At 38.8% G+C, this 17,269-nt stretch overlaps 1 protein-coding gene across 3 annotated transcripts in view; it reads right to left on the bottom strand.

The window, feature by feature from the left end:
- fcho2 (FCH and mu domain containing endocytic adaptor 2) overlaps positions 1-17,104 on the bottom strand; it is a 50,703-nt gene extending 33,599 nt beyond the window's left edge. Inside the window, exons 1-6 of one of the 3 annotated variants that reach the window (XM_055052350.1) lie at positions 16,882-17,104; positions 5,951-6,042; positions 2,268-2,342; positions 2,029-2,170; positions 427-579; positions 107-211 (exon numbers count right to left, since the gene is read on the bottom strand). In XM_055052350.1, coding sequence (XP_054908325.1) covers positions 107-211; positions 427-579; positions 2,029-2,170; positions 2,268-2,342; positions 5,951-6,042; positions 16,882-16,914 — 600 coding nt within the window. In that variant the 5' untranslated portion in view covers positions 16,915-17,104. The remainder of the gene's footprint in view (positions 1-106; positions 212-426; positions 580-2,028; positions 2,171-2,267; positions 2,343-5,950; positions 6,043-16,881) is intronic. The other 2 variants (XM_055052351.1, XM_055052352.1) reach the window with 2 other exon arrangements.
- Positions 17,105-17,269: the final 165 nt, after the last annotated feature.

Consider the following 17,269-nt stretch of genomic DNA (forward strand, 5'->3'; position numbering starts at 1 on the left):
CCACAAAGATGGACGATAAGCAGAGTTTGAGAACGCATCTGTCATTAAACACATGCACAAAGAGGGAGGATAGGGGGTACGGGGGACAGCTAAGATTCATAAAAACCTGTGAAGTTTCTGCCATCTTCTGTTCAAAGTCGGACTTGGCTGAAGCGTACTTCTCCACGAATGACTTGTAGGTCTCTATGGCTTTTTTGGCTTTCACTCCGGCCTGGAAAGTGAAAACAAACAGATCGATGACTTACGCTGGTTTGCTTTCCGGATCAGGTTAAACGTATCGGAGCGAAACCAGAGATCAAGTTCAACATCTGAGGAAAGGATTCGCTCAGGTTTTGTTTCCATAAACCAGGACACACTTCATCATGCTACATTAGCGTACCAAGGACATGTGCGTATGTGTATGTGTACAAAAGGGTGACCTCCCACCTTGTCCACGTCTCGCTGGGTGGCCCCCTCTTTGCGGAGCCGCTCCTGCTCCACAGTTTTGGCATTGTAGTTCTCCTTGGACTTCTGAAGAGACTGAGCGATGGACTGGATGCTCTGGACGGCTTCCAGGGTCGGTGCCACTTCTTCTTTTGTCTGAAAGGCAGAGCGTGCTCGTTAGGTCGCTCCACAAGACAAAAGACGTTTAAATAAGGATTGCTCTGATCCTTATTTATGTCAATTAAAAGGAAACACTTGGCCTGAACAGCCGTTCCTCTTTATGAAAATGACTTCACTCCAAGCCAGCACATTTCACACGTGCTGGTTTGGAGTTACAACTGAGACTTTTAGGTGAATTCAAAATAGGCCGGTCAGTGTTAACGCACGCGACAAATCTGGACATTTTAACTTGTCAGTGTTACATAACACAGATTAATCAAACTACTATTTTGACATAAAAGTCTATCCTGAATATGAAAACTTGGAAAACTGAGAATCTTCAGACTTGTTTGGTTTAAGACAATAAAACTTTTTTTTTTTCTAGTTTTTTTGTGTGAATACACTGACGGTTGTTGCTATGGAATATATGGGCATTTGCCCAGGGCGGCATTAGAAGGGGGACGGTCCCGCAGGAACTAGAAAATTAAATATATCTTATCTGTCAATTGTCCATTAACTGCAGTTTAGTACTGAGAGACTACATTATCTGCTTTCTGCTAAAATAATAATAATAATAATAATAATAATAATAATAATAATAGCCAGCATTTCAATTGGAGGACAACAGGAGGACCTTGCACAAATGCCTGCACATTCATATTTCAAGCTTGCAAAGTTAAGCAGTGATTAATTGTGATTAATCGACTACATTTTTTAATCGACTGAGCGTCAATTTTAAAGTATAAATAGTTAAAAAAAAGAAATAGGAGACGGACAGATGAATGAATAGATGTTGCCATGAATAATCAAGTTCCAGATTTTTCCTGTCTGAGTAGTAAATCCTCTGTTAATTCTCACACATGTGAAGCAGACCTTTAGCCAGGCAGGAAGAGGAGGAAGTAATTAAACCTACAGACGCGCTATGAAACGTATACCACTCCGTATCTGAACGGTTTTACTTTATATGCAGAGTGGCGGTGCAAAATAAAAAGCCATAAAAAACTACACAAGCATTTGGAGGAAGAAGGCGTCACCGGATTCCCTGGCAGGGGGCTGCAGTGCGATTCCACACAAAAGCTTTAAAAAAAACTCAAATTGGAGCAGAAAATGACAGGAACAAGAGAAATCCATGTGAATAATAATGTCAAAGTGCCATAAAGTTGTCCTGTTTTAATCAAACAGGAAGCGCTCTAGTTTATGTCTTCCACAGTAGAACGAAGACAAAATAGTGCTGAGATATAAAAACAGAGCGTTTTCTGCCAAGGACAGGGTTGAACTTAAATACGCACATTTAAACAAACTGGAAGTTTGGGTCCTTGTTGAAAATGGGAGCGACAAAGCAGAAACCTAAATAAGTGCTTTAGGGATAAATAGGTATCCATAGAAACAAAGGTAAGTCTGGCCGATAAAAAGGAAACAATTCTTTCAAATCTTATGTGTCTTTACCTTCTTATGTGCTTTGGCCTGCTCTTCCACGTATCGCTGCACTTCTTTTATAAGTTCTTGCAGCTTCTTCACTAGGTCCATGTGACAGCTGGCCAGTTTCTCCGTTGAGCTTTTGAAGATATCCCACATCGGTGCAAAGGTCCTGTTGAGCAGATTGAGTAAGATTCTTGTTATTAATGTTTTTTTTAATATTATTATTGTCATTGTTTTTGACAGAGTAAAGGAATGCATAAACTCACCCCAGCTGAGAGAAGTTACCAGCTGACTTGGCGAGTTTGGTCATGGATCTGGCGTAGGCCTCTTCAATGACGCTCCTACATGGAGAAGAGACGCGTTATAATGACTAAAATACATTGCAAAGTTATCTATTACATGAGTAAGTGAGGTTAACAACTCATTCATCTAACTGAAATGTGACTGAAGTTCAGCTTTAGTACAAAATAGGCAAATTTGTTCCTAAAACTTGTGTTGAAGCTGACAGAACATATAAACATACATGCAGAGCCTTTTTTTTAAATTTTCCTTTGTGACTCTATAAAAGAACCAAAAAATACAAAATATACAAAAATGGCACAATAAAATCAATCAATATTATTGTGATAGTTTTCTTGTTTTGGTTACTTATTATCACTATTATTTTAACATTTTATATATATATATATATAATGTTAAAAAATAAACATATATATATATTTTTTATATATATTTTTTTTTTCATCAACTTATTTTATTATCATTTTTGTACAGTTGGTGCAGTTTTAAACCTGTTAATAAAGTGCTACATAAATAAGTTTGACATTGACAATATAAATAAAACGTTTCAATTAACAAACAAAAACAGATAATTTTACCATACGTTTCCCAATTTAATTGTCATTCATTTGTATTTTTCCCAGCTTAGTTTGAACAAATTATATTTTTAAGCACATAAATTAAATTTTGTTTTTATTCTTCCTTTTACTTGTAGATGCGTTTGAGTCCCTTTAGGTAATTTATTTATTCATTTATTCTTTATCTTCCCTCACACTGATCTTTTCATTTCCTTTATAACAATGCGACAGGAAGAGAAAAACCTATATAAGCTGCTGCAGCACCGCAGAGAAAGTCTGAATTATACATCTGGGCCAGCCATCTTGTCTCGGCAGTCTAGGTCGTTCAGGGGGAAACGGGTCAACCGAGCGTGAACTCAGACACGCCCCGTACGCAGCATTCAAGCATCAACGACAAAAAGCCTTTGCAGAAGATGAAACAAGACAGAGATTCAGTGCTTTGTGTTGTCATGTCACAAAAACACATCTCAACGTGTTTCTCCTAATTTGGAGAAAACTAACAGACTATTTCTAAAAAGGATGACGGATAAAGAACAAAAATAAAAATATGCTACAAAAACTCCTCAAAAATGACTTGATACCAGAAGGTGGCATGGTTCCATGATAGTATCTTGTATTATCTTGCAGTGGCGATGATGCTACTAAATATTAGGGCAGCTGGGTGATTAATACATTTTATGGATTAGTCAAATTTTTGGTTTTTGAAGGTTTCCTTTTTGGAAAATCTGTTTTTTTTCCCCCAGCAATGCATTCCTTGGGTTTCTATAGTTCAGAGTGATGTCAGCACGCACACGGCCGCCATCTTGTTTGGCAACTTCTGTTTACCTGGACTTTGAATTCAGGTCAACTCTACGACTAAACATAAGGTACAGGCTAAGATACATATATATATTTTTTACAGTAATGCAGTAATAATATTACATAATTTAAACAATGTGAGAATAAACGTGTTACCAGTCATAAAATTAGGAGAATTGAGTCGGCCTTTTACAAAAACTCCTAACACAAACAATAATAAAAAATTTATAATTTGAGCCTATTTCTCATTAAAATGACTTTTTCCTTGTAATTTTAAGACATTCTTCTGAATGTATGAATACTAAACACACTGATACGGTGATGACAATATATTTTTGTGACATACTGTGCAGATCTAGATGATGGTAGAAGATTTATTTTACGTTTTTTTTTTTACACATATTTACTATGGAAATCAGTAAATATGGAGGATGCTTATGTCACTTTATTCAACAAACATCAAAAGGCCATTAAAAAAAGCCAACATGTAAATACTGCATCAGGATTTGAATAATAAATCGTCTCTTATTCAACCGGAAGACTCCTGGTCATTCATGATGATGTCACCTTACAATAGAAAGCAGCCCTTCCACCTCTAAGACTAGAACAGATGTGACTGAAGGCCTCCTACAAATGACCAGTTCAGTTCTATCTTTTCAGCTCTTCAGTGCACATGGAACCACAATAAAGGGCAGAAAGATGCTGGGGATTCTAGTGTGGCGCGATGACTTTTATCACCACTAGGGGGAGCCCTGGTGCCGTTTTGAAGGAGTCAAAATGACCAATGTCACTGATGGACAAGACTACATTCTGTACAAACCTGCTGCAAATTCAATGTAAGAAAAAACAGAACAACTCCAAACTTTTACAGACTTACATTTCTAGATTTTTTTTTTTTTAATGAATTTATTTGTTTATTTTACCAGGTGTTTTTATGGCACCCAGTACGCACTGTGAAATTCTAAAACAGTGCAGGTGCCAAAAATCCTGAAACAACAAACCAATCTGGATTGAAGCGTGTGGCTTGAAGTTTCTTTTCTTGGCATTGTGACTAAACTCAGAGCAGCTCTATTAAAAAAAAAATCTATTTCTTGTGTTCTCTCAGGGAAGTGGAAGTTGTAAACCCGGGTACGTTAATGTCTTTCATAAAAACTACACACCGATGCAGATGATCTGTATCGGTGCCACACTTGAAGTGTATCGGTGAGAAATGTGACCAATCCTTAGGGGCAGATTTGTGAAGTCTAACTCTATGCTTTATTGTTTACTTTACATAATATTTAGAAATCCCTAATTGTACTTTCTTGAATGAAAGTTTATTGCAGTTTGCTTCAGTCAGACTCAGTTTCTCTTATTTCTCCTAATTGCACTGAGTGAACAAATCAAAGTTGTGTCGTTTCTACGCGTTCGACTGAGTTTTGTGAAGTCCCTGGTGTATTTAAGTGTGCTGGACCAGTGCAGAATTATCAAGTAGATTTGTAATTCTGTACATCTATTTCTATATTTTATTTTGTAGTTTTTCAAAAAGACAAATTCAAAGTCAGTTCAGCACTGTTTTTCTGTATCAGTACTAACGCTCAGATATTCGTATTGGAAGTGAAAAAATGTGGATCGGTGCGAAGCTAGAAGAATTGAATTATTTGCGTCTCTTGATGTATTTATGATATTGTATAGAAAAAGGCTGAAATAACAAATCCGCAAAATGTGCCATTTTTTTCAATCCAGCTATTGAAAAAAACTTACAAACTTTATAAAAATCAATATATTAACCAAGAAGTAATCAGAACTTGCAGCCCTAACAGGAATCCTGTTCTTTTGTATCAATACTTGCTCAGTCATCTCAGTGACGTTCCCCAGAATGCAATAAAGAGTCGGAATGACTCACTCCTCTGCAACTGACGGGCGAAAGTATGTCCCGCCGGATTCCAGCGGTAGACCTGGCGTCATGTGACACTGTCTGAGCGCACACCTTTCACACGGCAGAGAGAATCCGGGGTTTTAAAAGCAACCTATCATTACTGTGTTGTGGGAACGGAGAGGCTGCTGGTGCCAGGTTGGAGGTGGGCTCCCACGGAGGCAGAGTTTGCATCATATCCACACTGCGTGTACGTGTGCAAACCTAGCCAAACGATTGTCAGCTGACAACCGGCTGCTGTTACAGGAGCGGCACAAAGGACAGGAAATGCTGTTAAGGCTGTCCCAGATTTAAACCCGCATAAACAAGAAAGACACGCTCCGCGCAGCGCGGCCTGCCGGTACTCGGCGTACTCGCGTTGCTGCCTTCTCGGACTTACCTTTCTCTGATGAAATCCGTCAGCTCCTTGGAGGAAATCTGCCCGTGCTTCATGTTGTGGTATAGCACATCAAAGCCATTGTTCTTTTCTCCCTGCATTTCAAACACACACAAAAATAGACAAATCAAGCTGTGAAAATAAAAATAAAGTGGAACAAACAGTCCCAAACCAGTTCACAGAACAGATGTCACCATGAACAGGTTTTCTACCATCAGCTTTCTTGCTGTCTGCAGCTGCGTCTGCAGAACCTTCTGGTCGATTGTGCTCATCTCAGCCTTGTTTGAGACTTTTAACCTCAGGCAGACAGCAGGGCATTGGTCTAAAGCCACCTGTTTGTCGTATCCATTCACTGGGCAAAGGTGTCCCATTGCACCGCTGCTTCGAGGAGTGAAGGGGGGGAGGGCTTATGTATTATAGATTCAAAAGAAAAATTAGAAGCTTATTTTAATGCAGACTGGATATTAGTTGAGCTTTGCAGCTTATTTGCCATCTGATTGTATTGTTCTGTTTTATGTTTTATCAGATGTGGGGTTTTTTGTATTCATCTGTTTACTATGCATCATTATGTTTGCGTATTTATTTTCCTCTTTCTACAAACAAGATAAATAACCGGATGAAAAATATAATTTTCTATACAAACGAGCCAATATTTGGGTTTCACTGTTTCAGTTCCTAAAATAACTTACATTTCCGGTGATCTTCTAATGTAACGCAGTTCACCTGTACATTATAAGTGCGATGAATTTATAGTTTTCAAGCCTCAGTAGTAAATCTTCAGACGATTCCTCCATCGAACAATAACTGTGCCATCAGATCAGATTTATGTTAGTCTCTTCTGTCAGCGTGATGAGACTAACATGTCTGGTTCGGTCAGGAAAAGAAAAACAAATGTCACTCAAGTGAAAACTGTTTTTTTTTGTTTTCTGAAGTAAACACTTCTGTGACTCAATGGATTTATAGACAAAAACTCAACTGGTTAGCAGAATAGTTATCGTCATGAAACCTAATTCTGCTTTAACAACTGCTCTGAACTTTTACAGGGCAATATTTATAGGACAACTTCCAATAAAAAAAGCCACCCTGTTTTTTCTCATTAAATAAATAAATAAATAAACGAGCAAATATCCTCATTTTGGTTGTTTTGGTTAAACTTAAAGCATCCATCAACAAATCAGTGCCTGAATTTCCACTATGTCCCAGAAAACAAAAAATAAAATCTATAATAATACATCTAACTGCACTGCATTTGCTTTCACATCAGTCGTAAGAGAACACACTGACTCTAACGTTAAAACAAAAGTGACTCTCAAGGCCCCCCCCAGGGGCTTCCATGGATATTTCCCAATTCCTGTTCGGATCCGCCGTCAGCAGATTTTCTGCGACGTTAAAGCGGCTTTTCCGCACAGGCAAAAGGTGAAAGTTCACGAGAGGGTTTCTGTCAAAAGGCCTGGTGCTATATCAAACACGACTACGGTATATTTACAGAGCAAAGAGCGGTTAAAACGAAAAGCATGCAGTTGTGGGTTTCAGCTCAACGGTCTGGTGTTGCAGCCCACCAAGCAGATCCACTGAGACAGACTTCCTGTTGCACTAATAAAACTATTCAAACCACTTTGGAAGTCTAACTATAACCACTTACGTAGCAAACGGCTAAGCTTACTCAGCAAGACAGGTTCTTACACAAGCGGTATGCTTCATAGACTAAAGTAAAAAGGAGCACAAGTGAGAAGAACATTGGAGAGTTGGCCAGTGGACTGACAAAACAGGGAAGTGACGACAGCCAGTGAAAACACACAGAGCAGAACAGAAACAGGAAGAAAGGCCATTCTGTGCAGCGAGTCCGTTCACGTCGAGCTTGATATCAATGCGCTGTGCACAAAAGAGCCATAAAAACAAACAAAGGAAACGGCTCGGGGCGTTTTTTTTTTTTTGTGCCTTTTTCCCCTCCAAGCTACAAAACTGGGAGGAGACGTGACCAGACGATGTCACCTTCACCCTGAGCAAACCAAAAATACCAGGTTACTTTAAGAAATAGCACATTATAGAAGATTAGATTAAGACTGCATTCTATCTACATTATGAATGGGCCAGTAGACAGTTTATGCTCGATGATGGCCTTTAGTGGAAAAACAATATTTGCAGAAAAAAAATATATATTCTAGAATTTTTAATTTAAAACCAAAAAAAGGATAAAAAAATGTGACTGATTATTACAGTTATAATAATGTAATGAAGAAAACATGTATTCTTTGCTATTTTGATTTCAGAAATAGGCCTGCCATAATAACGAACAACAAATTGTCCTATAAGCTATTGCGATAAACAATAATATGTTTGTTTTGGGACCATATTCCAGTAATAGAATGGCAATGGCATAATAATGCAAGAATACATTCTCAGAGCTCAATAAACCTTCAATTCTAGCGAATGTCTTCCACTGGAACTGGAAGACATTTTAAACATCCAAAATAAATATACAAACAACAGAAACAGCAACTAAATGAAGTATGAAGTCTCTTGTAAACAAATCTGTCCTTCACGTTGCTTGTAGCTTTACATTTGAAAATACATGCCGGTGCTCCTTTAGCTCCAGACGCTCCTAGTTTGAACAGCAAAATACGTCTGAGAGCATCAAAATAAATGTCACAACCTCATACTTTCAGCCCTACTGCGAAGGGACACTTTTTCTGGCAACCTGACCAAAAGTAACAACTTTTGTAAAAAAATAAATAAAATAAAAGTTAGCAGTTTTCAAATAGCACTTTTATTTAAAAAAACAAAAAAACATTCATATATAGTGAAAGTGAACCTTTTTGCGGTACAATACTTACCTATTTTCTGTAACTATAGAATATTTGTTGAAAATCTGCCTGTTCTCGCAGAGAATATCTAAAATATTTGAAAGAAAACATAGATTGGGCAGATGAAATACCTGAGAACAAAGCTTCTTACATGCTTTTAAGTGAAGTTTGACTGATAAGCAGGAGCATGATTTATTTTACTCGACGCTGACTGGCTGCATCTCCCAAAATAGAAAGAAGGAACTCTATAGAAGTTAGTTTTGCCATTGCGCATAGTAATGCATACTGAGGTATATAAGGCGCTTGAAGTTTTCAAATAGCCATTTACAGACAGCTATAGTTTGGTCCCAGGCATTCATGTATTTTAGCTAATCACGAGTGTGAATATGACCCCTAATCCACGTGAACGGTAACCTTGATAAGGGGAAACAGGTTATGCCAAACCTACAAGAGCTGAGAAAGCACAAACAGGCATAACATAAAGAAGACCTCACTGATGAACCACCTCATACTGGGAACTTGTTCTGAATATGAGAAATACTTACTATGCTTGGAAAAATGAACCTTTTACACATTCCAAAACAAAGGATACGATGTCAGCCGGGGTTTGTTGGAGCAGCAGCTCTGTTTTGCGGCTGAGACGGATGTGCAACACGCAGGCCAAGCCATTACCACCAATGACAGAAACTCGTTCACAGTCTATTCTAATCCTGTCTGTGGCCAGGATCCTGCAATATGTTTGCTCTCAGGGAGGCTGCAGGGCACGCTCGGTGTCAGTTTTTGTCTTCGAAAACTGTAGGTAATAGTTCTGCAGCGAGTCAGCCTGTGTCACATTGGGACGCTTGGAAGTTACAGGTCTCACCCGCAAGTAAAAGAAAGAAGGGAAGGCTTGTTGACAGAGGAAGGAAAGAAAAATAAACAGTTTGGTTTAGATTTAAAACCGGAGCTTTAATGCACAGCAACAAACTCAAAGGCTTATACCAGATCCTCTGGCAAGAACCTGCCGGGGCGTGCGTTTCCAAATAGTAGGATGTTTTCCCTATTTTTTTTTTCATTTCCATGCAGTGTTTTAGTTTTAAAGAAAAGTCCAAAGTTCTTTTTTTAATTGCCAGTCCTGCAGAGTTCACCATGTTCATATTCCTACCAAGTTCCCAGCCTGTGACATTTTGTGCCAACATTCTTCCATATTTCATACCAGCAACCCAACCATGTTGTGCCTACATGCTTATTCGCTGCAATCTATTAATCATAATATTGCATTAATCACATGTAATTTACTTTAATTCTGAATTGTTTCTGACATGACATTCTATTTCTATTGATCGTGGTTCTGATTCGTTTGAACCAGATTACACTGATAAAAGTTGAATGATGCTGGGCTACTGAGGAACTGTGATAATTTTGTGAAATACTGAAATGATGATGACACTTTTTGCAATTAAACTACATTTTCCTCCGTTTTTATTTTGTCATGCTAACGCTCGCCATTTTCCAACCTTTGAATTGAAAATAAGACGTTGTATGTGTATCAATGGAAATGAAAGCCCATTTGACTATGAATGTAATGTACTTGAAATATAACAACTTACTAAAAGATGCATTCAAGCATTCCTTCTCATTACAATATTGCATATGGTGATATGATTGAAAATATTCCATAGCTCTACTCTCTAGTCTCAGAAAATAAAGAACTGTACAAGAAAAGTAATTATTGTTCATAAACAAACATGACATGTAAGTCATAGACTATCCGAAATGTTCGTATGACATATTATTAAAAACAACAACCGCAAAAAGTACTTTTTCATTTCCGATACTAACACAGAAATATCTGAGGTTTAATATCGGCCGATACCGATCCGATACAGAAAAGGTGTTTTGAATTGACTTAAAACATTGATTTTTTTTTCTGTTTTTTAAACAAAGACATAAATGTAATAAATTAAAAATGTAACAACACAAATTTTAGTTTTTCAGTCAGTCTAATATAACAGCCAATGTAAAACAAATAGGAAAGAAACTGAAACTGACAAAAAACTAAAAGGTTGATTACTTTGTTCAAACGTGTAAAAAAAAAAAAAAAAAAGAAAAAAAAACTGCAACAAAAGTTCTTCCAAATGGTTCAGAAAGTGCAATTAGGAATTATAAAAATATATATATAAATAAATAAAACATCATGTCGCTCCAAGTACAAAGCGTAGAATTAGACTGAATAGATCTGCCCTTATAGATCTGGCACATTGCCACCAATTTCCTATCTAAATTATATGTTCAATATTGGGATCGGTACTGATATTAATATCGGATCGGTGCATCTCTACTACTTAGTCAATTGCGTGACTTTAATGAACACAACACAGAACACAGAGAAAAGAAGGCATTTCAACAAATAGCATTTTGCAAGCTGAATGTTGCATTGCAAAACAAAACCACCGGTTGCTTTTGAAATGCTGTTTTGTATGTGCACATGATATTTTCATTCTGGAGTCCACCTAAGACTTAAAAAAAAGGAAAGAAAACCAGACACCATATAATCTCAAATACCACCTGGTAGGGAAAGAGACAAAACCACAGTGTTGCCTACTTATCATCTCACATCTGCTGGGCAGAAGGAGGACAGCCATTCACTCCCCTTCTCTTCTGTTAGGTCTCCACACCAGCTGTAATATCCTGTGAGCGGGAAATCGCGTTTTTATTGCCTCAGGCTGTAATGTAAGACATGACGTGGAGAGAGGCCTTATTATCTCTCTGCTACCTGCTCCCTCCCGACAACCGAAGACGACCAAGACAAATTAAAACCGGAGGGTCTGTGAAGGCATTCGGCGATTTATATAAGCATTCCAAGATATTCGGTATGGAGGCTGGAAATAGGAGAACTCGTCTGTATATATTTGGATGGAAAGTTGGCATACGACTTTACTGTAGCAATTATCACGCACCGGTGCAAAATGAATTATAAGGAGGGTAAGTGCCCTGTGGGAGGCTTTGAGCACATGGTTTCCTTCTGCAAACAAGAAAACCAGAAGGAGAAAAATACAAAAGAGGCATAGAAGGCATGCCTTCGTCCCTGCCCTGGGTGAAAGCGGCGAAAAATAAGTATGTCTGCAAACTGTTTGCAGACAAGGAATTCAGACCCATCACAGTACAGCCAAACTCAAATCGAAAAGTAGTGGTTTTTCCTTTGCATTTGTGTTCCTTATTTCCAGGAAATGCTCAGCCTTCGGTGCCAAAACTGCTTGTTAACATGCAAAAAAGAAAATGCTGTTAGCTAATTCTTTGCATTGCTTTCTCAGAATGCACACCCAGCAGCTAATCTGGCAGTTTGAGTGCAAGGTGCCAGAAAACTCTCTCTGAAAGTAGAGAAAATATTCATCAATAAAGGGTCTGATATGCAGTTGCTGCTTGCATCACTGAAATTCACTGTAAGTTTTATTAGCAACGCACACACCACTTTCCTTCAGTTGTGAAAATGCCTAACATAATTAGTTCAACTTTGTCTTCATTGCAGTTACATATTCTGAATGTAAATTTATGGGTTTCTACTTCTTATAGACATCTGCCATCTTTACTGTTGTTGCTCGTCCACATCCCTCTTGATTGCGAAAATCGACTGCTGCTATCACATAAATGCCAGTGAAAGCCAGATGCAATTATTCTTTCTCTTCTTGGTGCTATATATGCGGCACACAACAGGAAATAATGTTAAAAGTTATGCTGACTGACAACTGCAGCTAACTACGACATCAGATTTTATTTTTCAACATACTTGCATACCAGAACTATGCAGAAATACAGAGGAGTCTTTTTACCACAGACTACAGATGTGGTAAAACTAATTCATTTGTCAGTGTGGCATTATGACTTTGGAGAGAAAGCTAGATCTCCAGAGATTTCTGTCCTGGGTCCTTCTTTGTCGTTGGCTCCAAATGTGGTCTTTCTTGTGGTCTCATCGTCACGCGTTTTGTTGGACGGCCTCTCTCTTTCACTTAACTTTGGGGTTCCACCTGAGGCCCTGCCTGAAGTCGATTGGAAGTTTTCAAAGAAAGGGTCCTACCCGGCGACATCTTTTCTCACTGATTTCTGCTTCCAACGAGAGTCGGCAGGTTCTTTCCCATAGGCTGAGGTTACTGATTGTGACTGGCCAGCGAATGGGGAAAATTCTGACAGTTGTTGAGGGATGACTGCATTTTTCCATGTGAGGGTTTGTTTGTCCTCCAGGCTTCAGCCCCATACAGCAGTATGACTTCCCACTGGAGTTGAACAGTCAGATCTTCATGGTCAGGGTGAGCTTTCTGGGCGCCCAGATGTTCTTCAGGTAGATAAAGGCAACTCAATTCCATCCTTGCCTTGATATTGGAATACGTTGGAGAAGGTCGAACAATTTTATGCAAACTCTCCGTATTGCTTCCTATTACAGACTCTGCAGGACTTCAGCTCCGAATAAAACCATGCAACAGAGGTTTCCTTCATCGCTGCCTCAGATGTCAGAGCTCTGATCTGGGTGTTCTCGTTTCAGGTCACCAAACCAGCCGGATTTGATGATTGTTGTGGTGCTACTACTAGTTAAACAAGTAGTTACGTTATTATACCAATTATATAATATTGTGACAATACTAAGGCTGCATAATCTATTGTTATTGCAATTCCTCGAAAGTACTTTGAGGAGCTGCTTGGACTGCAATACATGTTAGCTGATTATAAATTATGCACTCAAGTCCTGTGATGCATTTGTTGACATTAGTTGTTGTATATGCTGAAGTCATAAAGAAATGACAATTTCAGTTTTGTCAAGTTTTTTTGTTGTTTTGTTTCAGGATGGTACGTTGTTTTTTTTTCCTTGTGCATGGAAAGGTTAAAAATAACCTAAATAAATAAAATAATTGCTATAAAATATGAATATGAGTCAATAGATAGTTGTTGATTCAAGATCAGGAGTCACAATATGTTAAGATTTTAAAAAAATAAAAATAAATAATAATAATAATAATTAAAAAATCTTGTTTTGCAACAATGATCAAGCAGTAAAATCAGAATAATATGAACTCTTCCCATCAGAGTCAGGTTGACTTTGCACCCAGTCTTGAAGTTAAGAGTGGAAAACAAGACAGTGTGACTGAGGACATGTCTGCCTGATTTATTACACAACAGGTTATTGGTGACTCCTTCAACTAAACCGAGAGCCAAAGGAAACAAAAGAAAATCAAAAATGTTTGCAACTTTATTATGCTATCATTCAAAACAAAAAACACTGAACTCAGTGCTGAAGCGAATGCGTGTATATAAAAGTACTTGGAGAGTGGATGTAATTTCAAGGCAAAATGAAATCTGTTTGAACCCAAGCAACCACACATCCAGGCTCCAGGGAAGAAAAGGCCATCCCGTTGGCTGAATCAGTTCTGTTTGCTTATCACACTTCCATCTTATTTTCCCATGACAGGCTGCAGGCAAAGCAGACATGAGCACATCGTTACAGTGCAGAAACTACATAGCTGCTACACCAGTTCGCTTATGCAGGTAGACCTTTCAGTGGCTACGCATGTCACACAAACTGAAGCTGTGTTAGATGCTGACATGAAAAAAAAACAAAAAAAAGGGGAAATGAGATTGAGCCTATGAGTGAATCCAGCGAGCGGAAATTCTGCAGCCAGCGGCCAGTCGAGTGCCGCAATATTGACAAAGAAAAAACACTGAATTAGGAACTCTTCTACTTCCTAATTCCTCAAAGAACTTGTTTTTTTTAAGCTGATAAGGAGATTTTTTATTTTATTTTTTTTGGACAGAGATGAATGGCAAAATTTTACAGATAAAAAAAATCCCATCAAAGTCAAGGAGCAGAAGATGGAGGCAAAGGGCTGTAGGGGGCAAGATCTCCATGTTTTCACCTGCTTTAAAAAGTTTCAAACATAGAGAGTTACAGATTTATGGGCCTGCTCAGAGAGCAGACTGGTAGTCAAGTCAAAAGGGAAATGGATGCGTCCCCTAATGCCAAGTATGTGTGCCCTGCATGCTAAACACACAGCTGATCGTTGCCATCACTGCATTCTCTTGTGTCCCACTGCAGGGCATAAAGGCCAGATTGATGAATCAGGAGTGTCTCTGCTCTCCTCTTTTCTCGTTTAGGCAATTATGGAGTCTGCTTCAGCAAAAACGACTAAATAAATCAATATAAATCGTAAAGGATTGCACCATCTTTATAGCTTCATTTTTAAGGCATGTCGCATAGAAGAGATGGCTTCTCTGTAGCCGTTACCACACAGGTAAATACAATTAGGGGAATCCAATAAGTGAAGGCTTTATTTTATCAGATTCCAGCCAAGATGCCACACATTATTGTAGATTAGCATGAGCTACGCTACAGGCTAATAAACAAGAAGCAATACGATAAAAAAATATAACAAACAAGGCAGAAGCTAAAATAAATCGCCAAGTTACGAACCGGATGCTGACTGCAGTTTGTCTACCTACCGGAACTGATAACCTGACTAATTACCAGCTAATATCAGGAGGTTAAATTCCCAATTCTACATTAAAAAGACCTGAGTGACCACTTAACAACTTCCACTCTATTTGCAGGTTTTCAGATGTCAGTTTTGCTGAAGTCTAAAGGAATTACTGGTACAGATAATATAACCGCAATGATCATATCTCATCCTTGTAGCAGTAGGAACATGTGTTGCTTCCGTCTCACAGTTAGCTTTTCACTCAAGGTTATCAAACTGACTTGGCCCATCCCAGCTGTTCCTGGTGCAAAATCCATGTTTGGGGAAACACTGTCTGTTATCTAGAAACTATCATCCAGAGAGTCTGAAAACACAACAGTTTACCGAGACCTAATAGAGACATTCAGCAGCTATTCAACACGGACCTTAGACTTATATATTCTGTGAGTCGATGTGCTGCGGTGCGCTTTTGATCCAGTTGCCTCATTTGTGGTGACACTTCTAGCCGCGTGTTGCCTTTGAAAACAGCTCTTAAATTGCCATTGGAGGGGCCTGTGTTCAGAATATAGGGTGATAACGTAATATAATTTATAAACCTTACCCAGAATATTACTTAATGTCTATTATTCATCCCTGCCAGTGACATAGCAGGAATTATTTTGGTGCAGCAAAAGGAAGCGTGATTTAACTGAGGACTGAATTGGAGGATACATCTTAATAAATCAAACTAAATAGTTTGAAAAACAATGTTTTCATAGCAAAAGTGAACTGATTATGTGTAATTACTAAAATAGGGGTTCGATCACCAAAGGGCCCTTTCATGACATCAATTTAAAATGTCTTTAAAGCCAAGCAAAGGGTTTTTCTTGCCCTGCAGCATTTTAACAGTTTCAGTCTAATTTGGGGAAAATATTTGTTTCATCAAACAACGCAACAGACAAGTTAAACGAAACAAATTGTACCTATTTGCACTTGCGACGGTGTATAACACTTAAAGCTGAAGAACTAGGCAAATTCAGGAATTCAAAGACGTCAAGCAGTGCCAACATGGCGCAGTGAATAAGTAAATATTTGAAGCAAGTTATGGAAGAATCATCAACACGACCTGCTCTGACCTAGCTCTGTGAATTTCTAATGAGCATTCAGATGACCTTTGACAGCACGCACACGTTCTAATACAAACAGAAGCGCAACGACACCAGTTTATGTCTGAACCTACAACACATGTTTGGTTACTTCTTTAATATACTTATACATTTAGAATTTTATTTTTTCTTCCGCGTATTCTAAGTAAGCTAAACATCTGGCCTCTTACGGAAACTTCTTCACGGAAGAAAGTGACGCGCACGACAGGGAGCCTGTGACTGGCAGCCATCGTGTCCAATAGCATTCTTGGAACTGACCGTAAACATTCCAAGAAATCCAGACGTAGCCAATTACCGGAAAGAGGGGCGGATACTTCATCCTCTCAAGTTAGATAGGTTCACAGAGGCCCAAACCCCGGGGTAAAAACAGAATAATTACCGAATAACATTAATGCTGCTGGTGCAATTCCGGACCGACTGGTCTGTCGGTGCCGGACAGAACCTAGTGACTACGACTATGACCAGAATAATAAGGTCGGAATAGACAGAAAGGGAATAATGAGGTGTACCACCGGTGTTAACACCATTAAAAAATAAACACCTACCCAGAAATTTTCTAGGAAGTAAGGCGTTATCATTTTTGTTGTGTTCCTCTTCGCCGCAACTCTTCAAGTAGCTGTAATGCGAATTTTAAAGCGTAAATCATCCACCGTTCTCCCCCCGTTCCTGTTGTATGTGCCTTTCACCGTTTTCCTCCTCTCCCCTTTCTTCTCCCTCCCCACCTTTAGACTCCACCTCCGCCAGGCGGTGCTGCGCTGCTGCTTTCCCCAGCGGTTCCTTCTTCACACCCGGGATGAAACAGCGCTACCAACGGCTGCCGAGGACACAGACAGACGTTGACTGGGATGCTGCCTTCAGGTGCTCTCCGTAAATTCTTCAATCATGCAAAGAAAATCGAAAAGGAATTCTAATGTCTTATTACCGCCTCTTAGA

This window comes from Poeciliopsis prolifica, unplaced genomic scaffold (assembly GCF_027474105.1).
Source record: "Poeciliopsis prolifica strain line A6 unplaced genomic scaffold, Auburn_PproV2 SCAFFOLD035, whole genome shotgun sequence".
Classification (NCBI taxonomy): domain Eukaryota; kingdom Metazoa; phylum Chordata; class Actinopteri; order Cyprinodontiformes; family Poeciliidae; genus Poeciliopsis; species Poeciliopsis prolifica.